At 36.9% G+C, this 19742-nt stretch overlaps 2 protein-coding genes across 2 annotated transcripts; both read left to right on the plus strand.

Annotated features, from left to right (window-relative positions):
* The first annotated feature begins 1815 nt into the window (after positions 1-1815).
* LOC145642041 (uncharacterized) lies at positions 1816-7069 on the plus strand. Its single transcript, XM_081693112.1, has 6 exons — positions 1816-2236; positions 2346-5270; positions 5356-5586; positions 5669-5827; positions 5944-6102; positions 6608-7069. The coding sequence occupies exons 1-6, from the start codon at positions 2153-2155 to the stop codon at positions 6860-6862; spliced, it is 3813 nt and encodes a 1270-aa protein (XP_081549238.1). The 5' UTR covers positions 1816-2152; the 3' UTR covers positions 6863-7069.
* A 2359-nt stretch (positions 7070-9428) lies between these two features.
* LOC145555364 (uncharacterized) lies at positions 9429-10400 on the plus strand. Its single transcript, XM_081617110.1, has one exon. It carries the CDS (start codon positions 9429-9431, stop codon positions 10398-10400), a length of 972 nt encoding a protein of 323 aa, XP_081473236.1.
* Positions 10401-19742: the final 9342 nt, after the last annotated feature.

Genomic DNA, 19742 nt, shown 5'->3' on the forward strand with positions numbered 1-19742 from the left:
CTTCTGATGTTAGGTTAGAGTACCTTGTTTTGAAATCGATCGTTGTTGATGTCACGTAAGTTTTAGTCCACGAATAAAGTCGGGATTTTTATTATGGAGTATTATAATTTTTAAGCATTAGTCGATTTTGGAAACAACCTCTATTGTACACTCTAGTAGTCAAGTGTACCTAAACAAATTGACGAGGTTTATTGTACACATTCCTATTATGCAGTGTGTGGAAGTCTAGCTTTGATGTGCTCTCTGCAAAATCTGATTTGCTCTACTCTCCTCTGCCCAAAAGCTCAAAAGAACACGGCCTTAGACTAGCTTAGTATTTGATATCTCATCGTTTAAACGTTACTGGTATAGTGGTATGGTAGCTAACATAAGAAGCTCTATGTTAAGTACTAGTGTTGCTAACATAAAGTGTATTTCTTTTTTTGAGTTATTTTAAAGAGGGTTAAATTCTGCTCATGTTGCCTTGTGTTTAATTTTTATCCAACTTCTTAGTAGCTGGTGTAACTCAGACACTCAGTTGGGAGGTTGTTCTATCAATGTGTATGTTTTTCCCCTGTGCTTTATGATTTAGACCTTCGATTTTGGCTTTTTCTCTTACATGTACGAAGTATAAGTTAGAAAAAGAGTCATTGTCATGTATGGATTACTTTTGTTCCTAGAGTTTACTGATCGTCGGTGGTCACAACTAACAAGCAGTTTCGTTTTTTAGATTTGAACTGCCTTACCTTGTCTATCTACTGCTTTTGGTGGTCACTATTTTTGTGTTTTTCACATTGTAAAATACAAATAGATTTAGATTCTGCTTGTCTTCAATAATCTTGTTTTAACTTAACAGCAGGGGTGAAGTTGAGCATTAATTCGTAGGTAAGACAAATCTGTTAAATTTCGGCCTAAGATTTAGGAATTAACCATGGTAGGTAATGTAGATATATTAAATGAGAAACTATGATATTGAGATTTAGATCTAATACACTGAAGACAGATATAGATTCAGCATTACTCGTTGCTATTTTTTTAATACTGGTACTTTCAAATAAGACACTCTTGAGTTGCCCTTCTTACTTACCTGTCTCCTATGTCTTTTGTGCATTCACCAAACAAGAGTACGCAATACATAATAGTTTAAGCATAAAATTATTCTCATTATCAGACAAACTCTGTTAAGCTTTCTGATGGACAGCAAGAAAGCTTTAAAAAATTGTAGGCCTACTTTAGAGATTTATTTATGTGCATTGTACTTATTTGATTGCCTAGATTAAAGTATAATGTCCGTATTATTGTTTCAAATCGATTGTGAATCTGCTAATTGGTTTGTTGTTGCAAAATGCACGTTGATCAGTTGATGCTTAAAACAGCCGTCTCATGTTGCACACATGTGATATTTTTGGATAACTAATCATTGCTTTGAATTTAAGATATGTGTCTGAATCAATGTTGCTCCCGAAGTGTTCACGAAATCACTGAATTCTAACACAATAAGGAAAATAATCTCTTTTTAGAAATGTTATCATAAAATGGATATTTATATTGCAATCCATTGATAGTTCATATCATATTATACGGAATAAGATTACATTAAAGTGATGCTAGTCCTAGAGAAACTTTTTTGAAGTGCTGGTAGCCTGGTACTATTGACCAAAACCTGTCTACAAGAAGGATATGTAGGAAGTATAACAATACTGTAAGCTTGCTGCAGAAATCAAAATTTCTTCATATGTGCACTATTAGATAAATTTTTTTTTTTTTCCGCATATAAAAGTGAGTGCACTATGAAATCCAGTTGGATATATGGTATTTAAATTATTAGAGCATGTAGCCTTAGATCTGTTGCGCCAGGGCTCTGTTCAACCAACCTGTCTTTGTGCATATTTTAGTACCATGATAAGAAAAAAGATACCTCATGAAAGCTACTTTCTTGATGTTCAAAATGTGAAAAAAATGCAATTTACAACAACTTTTTCCTTTTTTTTTTTTTTTTTTTTTTTTTTTTTTGTTGTTAGAATTTTGTAGCCTCTTCTTTACATGTAGTGCAAGTGCAACAGTGCAAGTGCTTGGGTTGACCTGTATGCAATAAGGTAGAAGTAGTCGATTTGTGGTTTTAAGCTTGTACATTTGTCTACCTCAGGTTAGAGGTCTAGTATTGTGATTATCAATGGAAGAAGAAACTCAAACGAATGTAGAGGTGCCAGTGGTGGAAGTCAAGGAGAAGCTTGCTAGTGTTACGGAGCCAATTCAGGTAGATTCGTGTTAAATACAGCTTAAGTATCTGCAATACCATTATTTATTTATTATTATTATTTTTTTTATTTTGTATATCTAACACTTGAATTTTTGATTTGCCACAGGAAAATGGGAATAAAGAAGAAAAAGAAAGCTCTTTGGATGATGGAGAGTTCATTAAGGTCGAAAGAGAACCTGTGGAAGTGAAAGATAGTTCTCGGGATGTTGAAGTAAATGTGGAAGAAAGCAAATCATCTGTTAGTGAATCTAGCAGAGAAGTCCTTGAAGCACAGGAGAAGATAACCGAGCTTGAGACTGAATTAGAAAGGGTGGCTGCTGCATTAAAGGATTCTGAGTCACAGAATACAAATTTAAAAAATGAGGCCTTATCGACTGAAGAAAAGCTGCAAGAAAGTGGGAAGAAGTATGAAACTCTTGAACTGAATCACAAGAAATTGCAAGAGGAGATGGTAGAGGCCGAAAATAACTTCAATGAAAAGCTGAAGTCTTTGCAAGATGCTTTGGAAGATCATGAAACTAAGCACAAAGAGTTTTCTGGCATTAAAGAATCATTTGAAAGTCTTAGTCTTGAGTCCGAGAACTCAAAGAAGAAAATCGAGGAGTTGGAGCAAGAATTACAATCTCGTGCAGCAGAATTGGAAGATGCAGTAAAATCTTCTCACTCCAAAATTGAGGATGCTGAGAAAAAGATGGGTGACCTTGAATCACTGCTGGAAGAAAAGAAGCAGAAAATAGAAGAGCTTGAAGTGAATATAAGTTCATTGGAGTCAAAATGTGGGGATGCTGAAGCTGAATCAAAAAAATATTCGGGCATGGTGTCTGAACTCACTGGAGAAATTGAGAAGTTCCGATCTTTAATGTTGAACCTTGAAAGTGCACTTCAAACAGCAAGTGAAAAGGAAGCAGGGCTGATGGAATCTTTGAATGTAATGAAAGAGGAGAAACAAAGTTCAGAAGAAGCATTAGAAAATTCCACTAAAAAGCTTCAGGAAGCTGAAAATTTGCTTGAATCATTGCGTGGTGAATTGTCTCTTACACAGGAGAAACTAGAAAGCATTGAAAATGATCTTAAGGGTTCTGGACTAAGGGAGGGTGAAATTATGGAAAAGCTGAAAGCTGCTGAGAATCAATTGGAGGAGCAAGGGAGAGCGATAGAGGAAGCAACTGCGAGTAAAATGCATTTTGAATCTTTACACGAGTCTTCTACTAGGGACTTTGAGGTAAAAATGCAAGAGACAATGGCAAATATCAGCGAAAAGGAGTCTGAGGCTAACTCATTGTCTGAGAAACTGAAAATTCTTGAAGACAAGGTACAAAGTTATGAAGAACAGGTTGGTGAAGCAGCTCTGAAGGTTGCATCTCTAACAGAAGAATTGCATCAGAGTGCTGCTAAGGTAGTTTCCTTAGAAGGCTCTAATGAAGAGCTTAAAAAGATGATTGAGGAAGCTGAGGGTAAAGTGGCACAATCTCTTTCAGAGAAGGAACTTTTGGTGGAAACAAACTCGCAGCTGAAGAACAAGGTTGATGAGCTTCAGGAATTGCTTAATTCGGCTGATGCAGAAAAAGAAGCCACTTCTCTTCAACTTGCCTCTCACATGAATACCATCACTGAGTTAACTGAGCAACACTCAAGATCTTTTGAGCAGCACTCTGCTGCTGAAGCTCGTCATTCACAGGCTGAGGAACAGTTGAAGGAAACAAGTGGTAAACTAGCTGAGAAGGAAAAGGAAGTCGAGGAGTTGGGTGCAAGGTTGAGTGCCCTTGAAAGCCAAGTGAAAGCATACGAGGAGGAGGCTCGTGAAGCATCTGGGATAGCCGAGTCTAGAAAGGCAGAAATTGAACAGTTAAAGGAGACTGTTGCTACATTAGCTGTTAAAGAGGCCGAAATCAAAGAACTCAGTGAAAAACTTGTAGCTCTTGAAGGCCAAGTTAAAAAGTACGAAGAGGAGGCTCATGAAGCAGAGGGAATTGCTGAATCAAGCAAAGTTGAAATTAGAGAGATGGCTGAAAAATTATCTCAGAAAGAGCTTGAAGTTACAGAATTGAAGGAGAAACTTGCTTCCATTGAAGGCCAAGTAAAGGTTTATGAAGAAAAGGCTGGTCAAGTATCTGGGATCGCTGATTCTAGAAAAGTTCAAATTGAAGACCTGGTTGAAAAATTAAGTCAGAAGGAGATTGAAATGAAGGAGTTGAATGAAAAGCTTACTTCACTTGAAGAGCAGCTGACAGTACATAAAGAAGCAGCTCTTGAAGCTTCTGGGATCGCTGAATCAAGAAAATCTAAAATTGAACAGTTGCAAGGATCAGTTGAGGCATTGGCTCAAAAAGAGTTAGAGATCAAGGATTTGAACGAAAAGATAAGCTCTCTTGAAGACCAGCTGAAGAAACACCAGGAAGAGGCTTTAGAGGTTTCAGGGATTGTTGAGTCTAGGAAAGTTGAACTTGAAGGCTTGACTGAAAAATTAGGACAAAAGGAAATGGAAGTGAAGGAATTGAATGAAAAGGTTATTTCTCTTGAAGGGCAAGTAATAGTACACCAGGATTCAGCTCGTGAAGCCTCTGGTATCGCTGAATCAAGAAAAACTGAGATTGAACAGCTGCAGGTTGCAGTTGAGACGTTAGCTCAAAGGGAGTTGGAGATCAAGGAGTTAAATGAAAAGTTAAGTTCTCTCGAAGAGGAGTTGAAGAAGTACCAGGAAGAGGCCCTTGAGGTTTCAGGGATTGCTGAATCTCGAAAACTGGAAGTTGAAGCTATGCTTTTGAAATTACAGGAGCAGGAAAAATTGGCTGATGAACAGCAGGTTCAGTTGGGGCAAATTGAGACGCGTAATGAGGCCTTGGCTGAGGCCAATATGAAACTCACTCAGGATCTGGCTTTGGCTGAGACTGAACAAAGTGATCTCCAAGCTAAATTATCACATGCTCGTGATGAGAAGGAAGATATTGCTGCAAAATGTTTCTTATCAGAGAAGGCGAATGAGGAGTTACGCCAGGAGCTAACTTCTGAAAAGGAACGGCTTCAGTCTGAGGTTTGTACCTTAAAAAACTTCATGTTATGTTTTATTTTCTAGTTCTTTTATTCAACATTATGTAACAATAAATTACCTCCTACAGATATCTGCAATTTTAAAGGAGAGCAGCCAGCTTCATGAAACCATTAAAGAACATCAAGCTATTGTGGTCCAACTAGAAGAGCAGCTTAAAGAATATAGAGGAAAAGAAGATGCTTCAAAGGCCGAGATTGATAATCTTAAGGTTGAAATAACTGAGAAATCTACCCTGCAAGCAAGGTTGAAGGAACTTGAAGAGCAATATCAGGCAACCGAGGCTCAATTGAAAGAAGAGGTTGGTGTTAAATGAATTTTGAACCTGAATTAAATCTGTTTGCTTATTTTAGAAAATACAAATAATTTCGTATTTTTTGTAGGTTAAAAGTCTCCAAACATCTGCTACCACAAGAGAGGTTGATTTGACTTCTCAGTTGGAAGATCATGTGCAAAAACTCCAAGATCGAGATATACTGAATGAAAAGGTTTTGAAACTAAACGAAGAGCTGCAGCTTGCAGAGGCCAACTTAACTAAGCTGGTTAGTTATCAATCTCCTTCATTACCTCTTATTATGATGCTGTTATGACAACCGTTTCAGACTTAAATATCATAAATTTGGCTTATATATGCTTATCTACTTTGCTGGTCAAACAGAAAGAGGAAAGTTCAGCAAAGGTCTCTGAATTGGAAGCTGCCAAGAATCGTACGTCTGAAGAGCTTGATGCCAAAAACAAAGAAATCATGCTTCTTGGAAATAAAATTGAGGAAGTCGAGCAAAAACTTCAGAAGGTTGTAGAAGCATCTAAACCAAAGGTCAGTCTTTTTTCCCCTACTTTTTGAAGCTTTAAATACAAGCCCCCCTAAAAGTATCTTATGGAAAGGGTTGAAATTATGCTTGCATTCATTATTAAGATAATTTTACCAACTTGATTGATGTTGTAATAGTAAACTTTGTTCGGTGATAATCATAATTAGAAAGGCTGATTACAATCAACGTATCAAGGCCATCCTTGGGGGTACGACCCTGGTAAAAGGAGCCTGATGGTCATATCAGGTCACCTGGATCATACCCTTCTGGGGTGTGTACGTCGTACCTTTGTACCCTTCCTACTTCTCACACACATTGGCCTCAATGCCTCATCATCTTACCTTTTACCCAAAATAAGCTACTGCAAGCCTTTTTTTGTCTTTGCAATAAGAAATCAAAGCTAACATTAGTCAGTTAATACTCTATTTTGCCTCGACTGTAATGTATGAAGATTGCAGTAAATGAGTACAAAGTAGCATGTGTTGAGTGATCTGCCTTTATTATTTACAGGTTGACGAAAGCATTGCTGATACCAAAGGAGAGGGTGAAACAGAAGTGAGGTCCAGAGATATCGGATCAATGATTTCTAGCCCAACAAAGCGTAAGAGCAAGAAATCAGAAAAATTGTCTGCACAAACCTCACCATCATCCTCAGTGGTTCAGACTCCAACAGCCGAAGCTTCTTCCAGCATGAACATCAAGTTTATCCTGGGAGTTGCATTGGTGTCCATAGTTCTTGGTGTGATCCTAGGGAAAAGATATTAACTTTAGCCTTATTATTATCTGATTGAATTCTTGCTTTATTTATTCAAGCTTGATAAATTTATATTATTTTGCTGTAAGTTGTTTATATAACTCAAGTCTTCAAATTGGTGGCTGTTAAGTTTTAGTTTAATGTCCACCAAGAAGCAGTTTTTGGTTATGTAATTATTACTTGGTTATTTAATGGTGGTGATTTTATTTTTATATTATTATTTTGGGTTGTAAAATTGTGAATTTTGGGAGTTGGAAGTGATTATCACTAATTTTCATTATTGCTTACAGATGTTTATACCTTTTAAAATTTGTTTTTGTTGTCCGCATGATTCAATAATCAAATAATAGCATTGTATAATGAAGCCACTGAAGGTCTGAAGTGACACTAGATTCAGTAAGGCAATAATCTCCTCAACACTCAGCTCTTACAAGACTACTGACTAGATGTGATGTAGCAGGATTTGTTTTGTCATCCAAAATCTTATTGCATTATTTTTTATTTTTCGGAAATCCATTTAAAACACTTCTTGAAAGACTTTGGCAAGAAAAAAGAAAATATTGATGTGAGTTAAGTTCAGTTCATAATAAGCTCATAAGATTTCAAGTAGAGGATACACACCCTTAAGAAAAGCTTTTGGTTTCTTAATTACTTTAGGATGCCCACCCGGTTCACGGGAGCTTAGCTTCGACTACATCCGGATCCAACTCGGGCAGCACACCTAAAAATAGGCTAAGCTTCGGTGAACCGGGTGGGCATCCTAAAATAGGCTAAGCTCTGGTGGATTTTCCGTCTATGGGCCCCATCTAACGCTTATTTTGAACCTTTTGACTTATTTTCCCCGGTTTTTCTCTTTAAAAACGCTCTCTATACTTTAATTTATATTTCCTTCACCAAATCTACCAAATTTTAAAGAGAAAAATGTGAGTTGAAGTTAGGAGAGCGTTTTTAAAGAGAAAAATCGGGGGAAAAAATCAGTCAAAATGTTCAAAATAAGCGTTAGATGGGGCCCACAGACGGAAAATCCACCAGATTTTTAAAATGGGTGGTAATATGAGCATTTATTTAATTTAAGGGGTAATAATTTAAAATAAAAAATTAAATGGGTGGTTAGTTTGAAAATGGTTATATTTTTGGGTGGTAATATAAAATTTTCCAAAAATAAATCACAATTACTTAATTAAAGTTAATCAATAAATTATCCTTCAAAAAAAAAATGTTGTAAATTGAAAGGGTCTAACATTAAAATAAAATACCGAGTCTCGCTCTGGCGATTTAGGGTTTGCCTAATTGCGGAGGTCTGAGTTGTTTCTCTTGCCCGTTCAAGCTTTGCTCCACCTCTTTGGGGGGCGCGTGTTCCTATTTTCTTTTTCCCATGGCTGAGGACATTACCGAGAGATGGTCGAATCTAAAAATAACAGAGGAGGAGGACGAAATTGCTGATTTAGGTGTTAATAGTAGCGAACCTTGTGACAATAAATTGGCCCTTTCCGTTGTCGGAAAACTTTTGACGGTGAGGTCCTTTAATTTCGAAGCTTTCCAGAATACTATGAAACAAACATGGTCATTGAATAAAGGAGTGGCTTTCAGAAAAATTGAGAACGATCTCTTTATTATTCAATTCTTTCATTGGAGGGATAAGGAGAAGGTTCTTGACGGGGCTCCATGGAATTTTGACAATCAATTACTTTTAATGAAAGAAATTCAGGGCGAAGAACAACCGGAGACGATTGAATTGAAATTCTGTCCATTCTGGATTAGGATTTATAATTTACCCTTGGATTGTCGCTCTACGGCTGATGTTAGGACGGTGGCTAAGAAATTGGGTGTGGTTATGGAGGTGGAGGAGGATGAACTGGGATGGGATAAGTCCCGGCGTGTGCGTGTGATGATTGATACTTCAAAGCCTCTATGCAGGATTCAGCGTATTCGAAATAAGAAAGGGGTCGTAGCCACAATCCAGTTCAAGTATGAGAGGCTGCCCACTTTTTGCTTCTGCTGTGGCATATTAAGGCATACGGAAAGGGATTGCTCTAATGATTCGGATGAAGAGAAGGAGGAGGAAAGACCATGGGGGTTATGGTTAAGGGCTTCGCCTCGTAAAGGAAGAGCTAAATTGAAGGAAGAGGTGTCGAATTTGCGCTCGAAGAAGAAATCCCTGCTGTTTGTTTTGAAGCCTGATAAACCAAAATTAAAGCTTAATGCAGGGGAGGAAGGTGAGGCAGAGCAGAACCACAACAAGGCTTTGTCTATTGATGATAATGATGTGAGAAGTCCGATGGAGGAAGGTTACATTGTGTCTGATAATCAGGGTGTAGGGAGTGTGTTGGCAAGTAGTGGGTCTGATGGTATGGTACAGGGAAAGAAGGCGGAGGTGAACAGGAGGTGGAAGCTACTTCCGAGGACTTCTAAGTCAGGTGGGGAAGTAGATATGACTGAGAGGTTGGGGTCTAAACGAGAGCGTGGTTTGGAGTTGGAATTAGAGGAGGAGGATGGTAGAGGTGTGAAGAGAACTTTGACTAATGACAGCGTAGTTGCTTTGGCGGAGGTTGGATTAGACCAACCCCGCCCACTCCAATGAGTATTCTGAGCCTTAACTGTAGAGGGTTGGGCAGCCCCTCTGCAGTTAGTTGCCTCCGTGATCTTATTCGGAGGGAGGCCCTGTCTATGATTTTCTTATCAGAGACGAAATTGAGTAGTATGGAGTTTAGTCGTATACAAGGGAGTTTAGGTGATTTTCATGGCTTAGCGGTTGATAGTGTTGGAAGATCAGGTGGCTTGGCTTTTCTTTGGCGTAAGGACTGGAAACTTGTGTTGCGTTCCATGACTATCCATCACATGGATTTTTTGGTCGAGGAAGGTCTTGGTGCTGCTGCGTGGAGGGTGATTAGCTTCTATGGTTGGCCGGAAGTCCAAAATAGACATCTTTCTTGGAGCTTGCTTGTTGAGCTTTCGAATCAACTTCAAGGGGCTTGGGTGTGCTTGGGGGATTTTAATGAAATTTTGAGTGATACGGATAAGAATGGAGGGGTGGATAGAGCTATGTGGCAAATGACAAATTTTCGAGAAACGGTTGATTTATGTGGATTCCGTGACGTTCCATTTGAGGGTTATGGTTTTACATGTGATAATGGGAGGGAGGGGATTGAAAATGTGCAATGTAGGTTGGATAAAGCGCTAGTCACGGAAGAATGGATGGCAAGCTTTCCTAGTGCTAAGCTTATTCATATAGACCAAGAGTGGTCGGATCATAGCCCTATTAAGCTGGTCATCGAGGGTAATTCGAGTGTGCTGGAGCGTAAGGAGAAACTGTTCCGATTTGAGCAGCTTTGGGTGGGACATGAAGGCTGTGAGGATGTAATTCGTGATGCTTGGTGCTTAGGGGGTAATGCGGTGCAAAAAATTCAGTTTTGTGGGGAGAGTCTCAAGTCGTGGGGTGAGCAGAATTTTGGGAAGTTATTCAAGGAGATTCGAAAGAAGCGTGAGAAGATAAAAATCTCAATCGTGGTGGTCTCTCTGCTGCCCAACTGGATAGAAGACGACGATTAGTTCGTGAGATTGAGGGGTTGGTTAGACAAGAAGAAGTTGTTTGGCGGCAAAGGTCTCGCATTTTATGGCTTGAAGCAGGAGATCGGAACACATCTTTTTTCCATAGCCGTGCGTCTGGAAGAAGGAGGAAAAATTCTATTAAACACCTTATTGATGATTCGGGGCAGAAATGTGTTGGGAATGAGAATGTTGGCAGGGTTTCTATGGAGTATTTTTCGGGGCTGTTCACGTCTGGTGGTGTGGAGAGGCTCGAGGATGCTCTGTGTGGAGTGGAAAATCGTGTTACTCCTGCTATGAATGATATTCTTGGGGCTGAGTACAAGGGTGATGAGGTTCGTGTAGCTCTTAGCCAAATGCATCCGATAAAGGCTCCGGGGCCGGATGGTATGTGTCCACTTTTTTTCCAAACTTATTGGCATATTGTGGGTCCTTCTATATGCAATTTAGTTTTGAGTATTTTGCGGGGTGGTCAAGTTCCGGAGAGTATGAACAAAACCTTTATTGTGCTCATTCCTAAGATTAAAAATGCGGAGAAAATGAAGGATTTCCGTCCTATAAGTCTATGCAACGTGGTTTACAAGCTTGTATCAAAAGTTCTTGCTAATAGACTTAAAATGTTTCTTGATGAGGTGATCTCGGTTAATCAAAGTGCTTTTACTCCCGGGCGCTTGATAACGGACAATGTGTTGGTAGCTTTTGAGATGTTTCATCATATGAAGTCTTCGCAAGCTCGTAAGGGTAATGTGGCATTGAAGTTAGATATGGCGAAGGCGTATGATAGAGTAGAATGGGACTTCCTTGAGGCTATCTTGAGACGTATGAATTTTCATGAAGGGTGGAGTAATAGGGTGATGGAATGTGTTAGGTCTGTGAGTTTTTCGGTGCTTATTAATGGAACCCCCACCACGGAGTTTTCTCCATCCCGAGGCTTGCGTCAAGGGGACCCTATCTCCCCTTACCTCTTTATTCTTGTGACGGAGTCGCTCTCGGGGCTGTTAAGGAACGCAATGGAAAATGAAGTTATTCATGGCATTCGAGTGTGTAGTGTTGCTCCCCCCATTACGCATCTTTTATTTGCTGACGATTGTGTAATTTTTGCAAGAGCCACGGTGGAGGAGGCAAATGCCATAAAAGATGTGTTGCACACATATGGAAAAGCTTCGGGTCAATTGGTGAATTTTGACAAGACCACCGTCTCTTTTAGTAAGGGGTGACTGCGAGTAGAAGGCTTGAAGTGAGCTTGGCTTTGGGGGTTAGAGAAGTGGATGTCCATGATCGTTATTTAGGACTTCCAACGGTGGTGGGAAGGTCTAAGAAAGTGTTGACGAGGGGTGTGAAGGAGAAATTATGGAAGAAATTGCAAGGATGGAAGGGTATGAGTCTTTCAAAAGCGGGTAGGGAAACCTTGATAAAGGCGGTGGCCCAATCTATTCCTACCTATGTGATGAGCGTGTTTAGACTCCCTTCTTCTTTTTGTGATGAGGTCCACTCTCTTATTTCACATTTTTGGTGGGGCAAAAAACAAGGCGAGAGGAAGATACATTGGTTAGCTTGGAAGAAAATATGTCGGCCGAAAGGGGAAGGGGGACTTGGCTTTCGTGATATGAAAATGTTTAATTGGGCACTTCTTGGGAAACAAGCATGGCGTTTGAGGAATAATAAGGGTTCCCTCCTCTTTCGAATCCTAAAAGCTCGTTATTTCCCTGAGGGCGAGTTCCTAAGTGCTAGATTGGGGTCAAATCCGAGCTATGCGTGGCGTGGAATATAGGAAGCAAGGTGGGTTGTGGAGAAGGGGATGTGCTGGCGCATTGGTAATGGTAGGCAAGTGAGTGTGTGGAAGGATAGGTGGATTCCCGGGACTCAGACACATAGAGTACTCTCCTCATGCCCGCAAGGATGTGATGATCTTAAAGTGAGTGATTTGATCCTGGATGATGGTAGTGGCTGGAAAGTGGACCGAGTTCGAGAGCTTTGCTTACCCTTTGAGTGTGATAGAATTCTTTCTATTCCTTTGAGCTCTCGGCTTCCTGATGATAGTGTGTACTGGGACCATGAAAATGATGGTATGTACTCGGTTCGATCAGCTTACAAGCTGATCTTTGGGGAGAATTCTGATGCGGCTAATAGCTCAAGTGATCAGGAGATGCGCAAGACTTGGAATATGGTGTGGGATGTTAATGTTCTTCCTCGAACTAAAGTTTTTTTCTGGAGATCGTGCCATGAGGCTTTGCCAACGAATAAGGGGCTGAATATTCGAGTGAATACGGTGTCAAACATGTGTAATTTGTGTGGGGTTGAGGAGGAGAGTGTGACTCATGCTGTGTTAGAATGCCCAAGGGCTAGGAGCATTTGGGAAGTGAGTGGGTTCGATTGGGTAGTTGATGGAAAGTGGCGGTGTTTCTTGGATTGGGTCCAACTTGTGTTCAAAGGGCTCGATGAGGAAAACCGAAGATGGGTTATGGTGCTTTGTTGGGCTATTTGGGGTGCTAGAAATAGGGGTTTGTTTGAAGGGGACTGGGATGATCCGGGGGACGTATGGAAGTATGTACAGAAGGTGATGCGGGAGCTGGAATCGGTGAAGGTTGAAGCAAAACCGAGGAATAATGATGGGAGTCAGGCTTGCTGGTCTCCTCCTACGGGTGATTGCATCAAAGTAAACGTGGATGCGGGTCTTTTGGGTGTTGTGGGTCTTGGGGTTGGTGTGGTGGCGAGGGATGGAAATGGCAAGGCTGTTTGGTGCGCTTCTGTAGTGCTACCTGGTTCGTGTGAGCCCAAGTTTGCTGAAGCTAGAGCTATCTTGGAGGGCTTGAAGCTTGCGGGGGAGTTTGGGGTGAGTAATGTGGTGGTGGAAAGCGATTTTGAGGTGGTGATTAATGCGCTCAAGAGACAAGACAAGGGGGGCAGCCCGTTTCATTTGATTCTTGAAGACATTTCTGCTTTAGCTTGTAGTTTTTCTTCTGTTTCGTGGTCTTGGATTAGGAGAGGTGGCAATAAGGTTGCACATGAGCTTGCTCATGCTCCTCCTTGGGTGCCTGGTAGGAAAGTTTGGCATGATAACTTTCCCCCTTCTATTTGTAACTTGCTGCATTCTGATATTAATATAAGTCTCTAAGTCCTGTTCTGGGACTTGCTTTCAAAAAAAAAAAAAAATGTTGTAAAATAGAGAGAAATATAAGAGAGATTGATAGAGAATATACCAGTGCATTTCTATTCCATATAATGGGGTATATATAAATACAATATATTAGGGTTTGAATGGATAAGAATATAAACCCTAGATCTAGATTGTTCCGGAATGGTATAAAGGAGGATAATGGATATCCACAAATATTTCATAACACTCCCCCTTGGATGTCCATTATCGAAGATTATGCCTCATTAAAACCTTACTACGAAAAACCCTGTGGGATAAAAACATAGTGAAGGAAAAAGAGTACATCATTCTTTGTAATACGCTCGAGATGCTGCCTCATTAAAAACCTTACCAGGAAAACCCAATATGGGACAAAACCATGGTCAAGGGAAAAAGAGTGCAGCGCGTATTTTCTCCCCCTGATGAATACATAACTTGAGATCTTCTAGTGCCGCAACAATGAATCCAATATGTTGGATATCTTTTAATAAGTTGGTAAAATATCACTTGTTGATTTTCGACTCTCCTAAGCTGAAGTTGCATCTTCAATTCTTCAAGTCTTCACGTGAACATGTGAAGTGTCTTCATTTCACCATATATGTGTTTATCTCTAATATCACCATTCCAAATCTCTATTTAATAGTTGATTAAAAAGGTTAAACTCATGCGGTTATGACTTCTTCAGGAAGTCGTTAATAATAAATATTGGTGATCATTATTTGATTTAACATTCATTAATAATAATTTGATGACAAAACTTGATGTTATTAATGTCATTCTTCAATCTCATATGAATTATAATATAACATATGTAATTATGTACGCTAATCATGATTCTTCTGGACCATGAGAAAACATTCTCGCGCATAAGTATTCCATTGATATTATTTAGATGTTTCATGATTGACATGATATCTCTCTTGTAAATACAAATAGTAAATCTTACTAACTCTCATATGCTCAAACTTCAGGTTGAGATGTCAATAATGTAATCACATAGACTTTTCAAGAGTTTGATAACAATTGCAATATTCAAGACATAAAAAATTGTAGGGTTGGGCATTTAATACGTCGTATATAAGTTCTTCAGGAACTCCTTTTATATGATTCATAACATGTTATTAAATAAGTGTCATCAATAATTTCATTACAATTATAAGCCCATTGGAATATAAATATCTCTTTCTAATTTTTCATCAAAGTTGTAAATATGTCTTACTATACTTTGAATGAACATTCACATACACCACATTGTAAGAAATTAATCCATGCAATATAACATATTAAACAAATTATACAATGAGTAATGCATCTAATTTCCTACATATGCAATAAACCATTAACCTATGACTCACATGCACATGAATATAAGACTCAAAATGATGCAAGACACTGTACAATGTTGATTTAAAAATCCATATTTCATTGGACTTCGGGTCCATGATAAACTTATGATCATTATCATTATGTCGACATCAAAATGTACATATATTTCAGATCCCTTATTTATTAGTCCATTCCATTATGCATATGCATATTATTCATCGGTTCCATTATGTACCGGTATCATAAAATTCCTTTAACTTACATTCCGCATGCTATTTTATTATGATATCTGAATACATTTCTCATTGGTACCATAATAAATTCTTACATCATAGGCCATCTATTATAATTAGGGGTGTTCATAAATCGGTCCGGACCGAAAAATGGACCGGACCACCCCGGACCGAACCCGGACCGGACCAGACCGAATTAATCGGTCCGGTCTTCGGGTCTTGAAATTCATTTTTCCGGTCTTCGGTCCGGTCCGGTCCAAAACCCTATAAAAACTGGTTTTGGACCGGACCGATTTTTTTATAAAAAATATGTGTAAAACCTTAAATAACGTTTAAAATTATCCTTAATAAGCTTAGAATACTTTAACTTTATAAGTTTTTTTGCACTAAACATACAAAAAAAGACGCAAAAATGACGTTACAATATCGTTTTTCCAATATTTTTTTTGTGTTTTCCTTGACTTTATTAAAAATTAATATTCTTTTTTAAAAAAATTCTTAAATCGGTCCAAAACGGTCCGGTTTGGGTTTTGGACCGATTCTTTCGATCCGGTCCGGGTTCGGTCCTAACTTAATCGGTCCGGTCTTCGGTTCTTAAAATTCTAATTTTCGGTTTTCGGTCTTATCCGGGTTAGTCCGGTCCGGTCCGGTCCGGTCCGGTCTTGGACCAATGAACAGCCCTAATTATAATAATTCAGATATCTATACCACTTTTAGGGTATTTCATACACTATGGTATTTATATACTATTACACTATTAGTGTCAACTGCACTATCTTGCCAAATATCATATCTATTAAACAAATCTTTATTTTGGAACCGGTCATATACTACCTACACTTCAGGTGTAGTGATTCAAGTACAATTGGCAAGATTTTATCTCAATGTATAAACATAATTAATATGACCAAAATGTATCTTCAACGCTATGCAACATGAGTCATAACTGAATACAAATCAAATCATAAATGTGCAACATATCTTGATAATATATATATATACAAAATTTGGCATATATATATAACTTTTCAAACTACCATTATAGGGATCATAAATATTCTTTATTTATTTAATATTTTTTTTTCGATTTTTCCAACTTTTGCTATTTCTTCTCCCCCAAAGTTGGTAAAATATCTCTTTTATAGGGGCGTATAATTCTATACCAACTTAGTATATAAATTTGCATTAAAATTCATTTCATTGGGAGGATCACAATTAAAATTTATCTCTTCTGGAGAACAATTTTGATAAAATATCATTTATTCATTAACTTTATATTTCATGTGCATTTATTATTAAATTTTTAATAATATTTTCTCTTCTGGAGATCAATGTCAATGGGGAGGCATATGTTGTGCAGTTGTACGTTTTTCTTTCTTCTCCTATTTCATATGTGCTGACATATAATAGCCCCAATCAAAAGAATTGTTATACAAGCATAGATCACTTGCTTGTAATTCTATTAGGTGGTGATCTTCTAGATCTTTAAAGCTTAAAATAATGTATTTGGTGAGCTTCTGGTTCTCTGATAGTTTACAATAATATATACGTTATTTTGGTGAACTTATGGTCACCCATTACTCCTTTTTATAACCTATTAACTCTTGAAATTTTCATCAATACAAATTAGTATGAATCACAATCCAAATATATATAGCTCAATCTCAATGTTATGTCTTGCCATTCAATTCATTTCATACATCTAACATTGAGAGAACGTCAGCACAGTATCAAATGAAACTTTAGGTTTCCATTACGGGTAATTATTATTAAACCCGGATGGCCTAATTTAATTATCACATCCAATCACTTCTCTAAATTTGAACTCTGGCAGTTTTCAACACTAGTGATCACTTTATTAAACTTACTATATGCATGGCCATGAATGTGATGTGATTTTAGAACACCAACATGTGTTTCTTTATACAATTGGCAAGACAATCAATTAATATTTTATCCAATAATTACTCATACTCTACTGGAGTTTAAACTATAAACTTGATACATGTTAATCTTGTTGGATATTTCATACTCTTCTGGAGTCATTTATATAATCATGAAACATATGAACTTTGCTAAAAGTGATTTCTTCTAGAAATGTAATGATACTTACCACTTCCTCAAATTTGTCATTGTCAATAGTGACTCCTTTCCTTTTCAAAGATACTTAATTATCTTTAGAACCTATTGATTTATCACGCTTCAGGCATGTTATAAGTTCATCAACAATTGATGTTGTATTCTTAGGACATCAATTTTAAATTAGAGCATTTACAACTAGTATATGATAAATGTCATTTGTTTATATCCATCTTCAGGATGGTATCATTTCAAAATATTTAATGAACATGTGGTCATTTTTATTAAATAAATCGTTGATATTTAAGTTATTGTATGTATCAAACTGACCATCAATATATTTTATTATTTATATGCAAGGGTTACATACAATCTCCCCCTAATCCTTGCATATGAGGGTATGGAATGAATCAATCCAACAACCTTTAAAATCCTTGCAACTTTTAAGCCATAAATTCTTTTGGCAATGTCATGTAACATGTTCCTTTTAGCAAAAACATGTTTATATAAAATTATACTTATAGAACACTTATCATGTTCCTCATGCCCAATTACATTCATCTTAAAAAAAACAAAACCTCTTATATTTATGGGCATAATAAAACGTTGATTATGTATAGTTTCTCACAATGTCATGTTTAATTACTTAAACTCATAACACACTTTTTGCTATATATTTAATTAATTAAAGAACTTCAAGTCCATGTGTACGAGAATATATACCAATCCATCTAAATTTTTTTAGAAAGAGAAGGTAAAAATAAGACATGACATAATCCATTCGAGCTTTAATCAAAACATACCTTATTCGATCCACTCAACTATACTAGCCAAATTAAAATTAATCTTTGGAAACATAAGTAAACATGACATTGTGTCTATAGAATCACGTTACTATGTAATGGATATCTAAGCAATATGCTTTAGCTTTGTAGATCATACACATTTCTTTGTATTATCCTTTAAGGGTTTTGAGCCATTTATATGTTCAAGCTAGTGTGAATACTCTTTATAAATATAAGGAAATTCAGGTCCGCACATCATATTCAATTTACATTCATTCCAATAATCTAACTTCAAGTAGGTACATAATACTATAATTGAATGAGAAGGTAAAAATATGAAAACCTACTACTTCACGCTTTAATAAAAACATACCTGAATCGATTGAATCAACTATACTATCGGATCAATTATATCAATATATTGCCTGGTAAAGCTTTATTAGAAAATAGAAACAAGCACATAAGCAACCAAAACTAACACGTTCACGTCAGTCGAAAACCACATGTTTCATATCATACTTGAAATATAAAAACATAATTCAATACATAAATTATAAATAGTTTCACATGTACCTTAGGCTTACTTCGTACAATTTACAAACATTTAAGGCATTAGACATAGGATTTCACAAACAAATTATAAGGGTAAATAATTGCTAAATCAAACCATTCATATTTGCTATCAAGCATAGAGAAATAACTATGTAATACAATTTCATGAAAACCATAAGTTCATAAAATTAACCCCAATAATAATTCTAAATACCCTTTTAGATTCAAACTAAACAAAACTCATAGTCAAAACAAAACTACTAATTAGTTATTCTGCATCAAATCCAACTATTCCCAAATTGCTCATTGAACTCCAAGAATAATAAAAATACGAAAATTTGGGAAACAATATAAACAAATTATGTAAAGGTTTAAAATTAACAATAACAGGATAGTTGAGAATGAACTTTCCTGATATAAAAACCTTTCCCACTATAAAAACTAGCCTTATCGTCAACTTCATGTTGTCAACGTCATCTGCTAGCCTGTAACTCATGAAAACGTCAATGAAAAGAAAATAAAGTATAGCTCTTGATTAAGGCTAATCTATTATAAAGTAGTTCCTTGTACCAAATTAATTAATGAGGATTGGGAATGATATGACATTCTTGAAACGTGTGATTTCAATTTTAAAAGATCAAAACCCATAATCAAGATTAATCTCCTTCTAATTTCTTCCCAACATGCGACACAACAAGATAATAATGAGTATAATTTAGCACATTCAGTATACAACGAAATAATCATTAACCTAAGAAATCAATAATAAAATTTACATATTGATTAGAGCTTTGGTGCTGATAACGTGTTGTAAAATAGAGAGAAATATAAGAGAGATTGATAGAGAATATACCAGTGCATTTCTATTCCATATAATGGGGGTATATATAAATACAATATATTAGGGTTTGAATAAGAATATAAACCCTAGATCTAGATTGTTCCGGAATAGTATAAAGGAGGATAATGGATATCCACAAATATTTCATAACAAAAAAAAGTTAATCAAAAATTAAATTTCTAAAATTAATTATTTTTATTTTTTTACAAAAATTAATATTTAAACCAATTACTCGAAGACATATGTCAAGGGCAACCGGTTTAACAAGTTACAAGTTTTTGTCTTGTTTAAAATTAAGACCCTCCAAAGATTGTAATATTTAGGTATAATCCAAAAGTTGTACGGAGTATTATTTAAAAAGAACGGGTCAAAGATTGTATTATTTTTGACAAA

Source organism: Chenopodium album, chromosome 8, assembly GCF_948465745.1.
Source record: "Chenopodium album chromosome 8, dcCheAlbu1.1, whole genome shotgun sequence".
In the NCBI taxonomy this organism is placed as follows: Eukaryota; Viridiplantae; Streptophyta; class Magnoliopsida; order Caryophyllales; family Amaranthaceae; genus Chenopodium; species Chenopodium album.

Excerpts from the sequence above, each read along its gene's own strand:
- LOC145642041 (XM_081693112.1), top strand. The coding sequence starts at position 2,153 with ATGGAAGAAGAAACTCAAACGAATGTAGAGGTGCCAGTGGTGGAAGTC. Across the intron at positions 5,271-5,355 it reads AGGAACGGCTTCAGTCTGAG|ATATCTGCAATTTTAAAGGA; the intron begins GTTTGTACCTTA and ends TACCTCCTACAG. Across the intron at positions 5,828-5,943 it reads AGGCCAACTTAACTAAGCTG|AAAGAGGAAAGTTCAGCAAA; the intron begins GTTAGTTATCAA and ends CTGGTCAAACAG.
- LOC145555364 (XM_081617110.1), top strand. The coding sequence starts at position 9,429 with ATGAGTATTCTGAGCCTTAACTGTAGAGGGTTGGGCAGCCCCTCTGCA.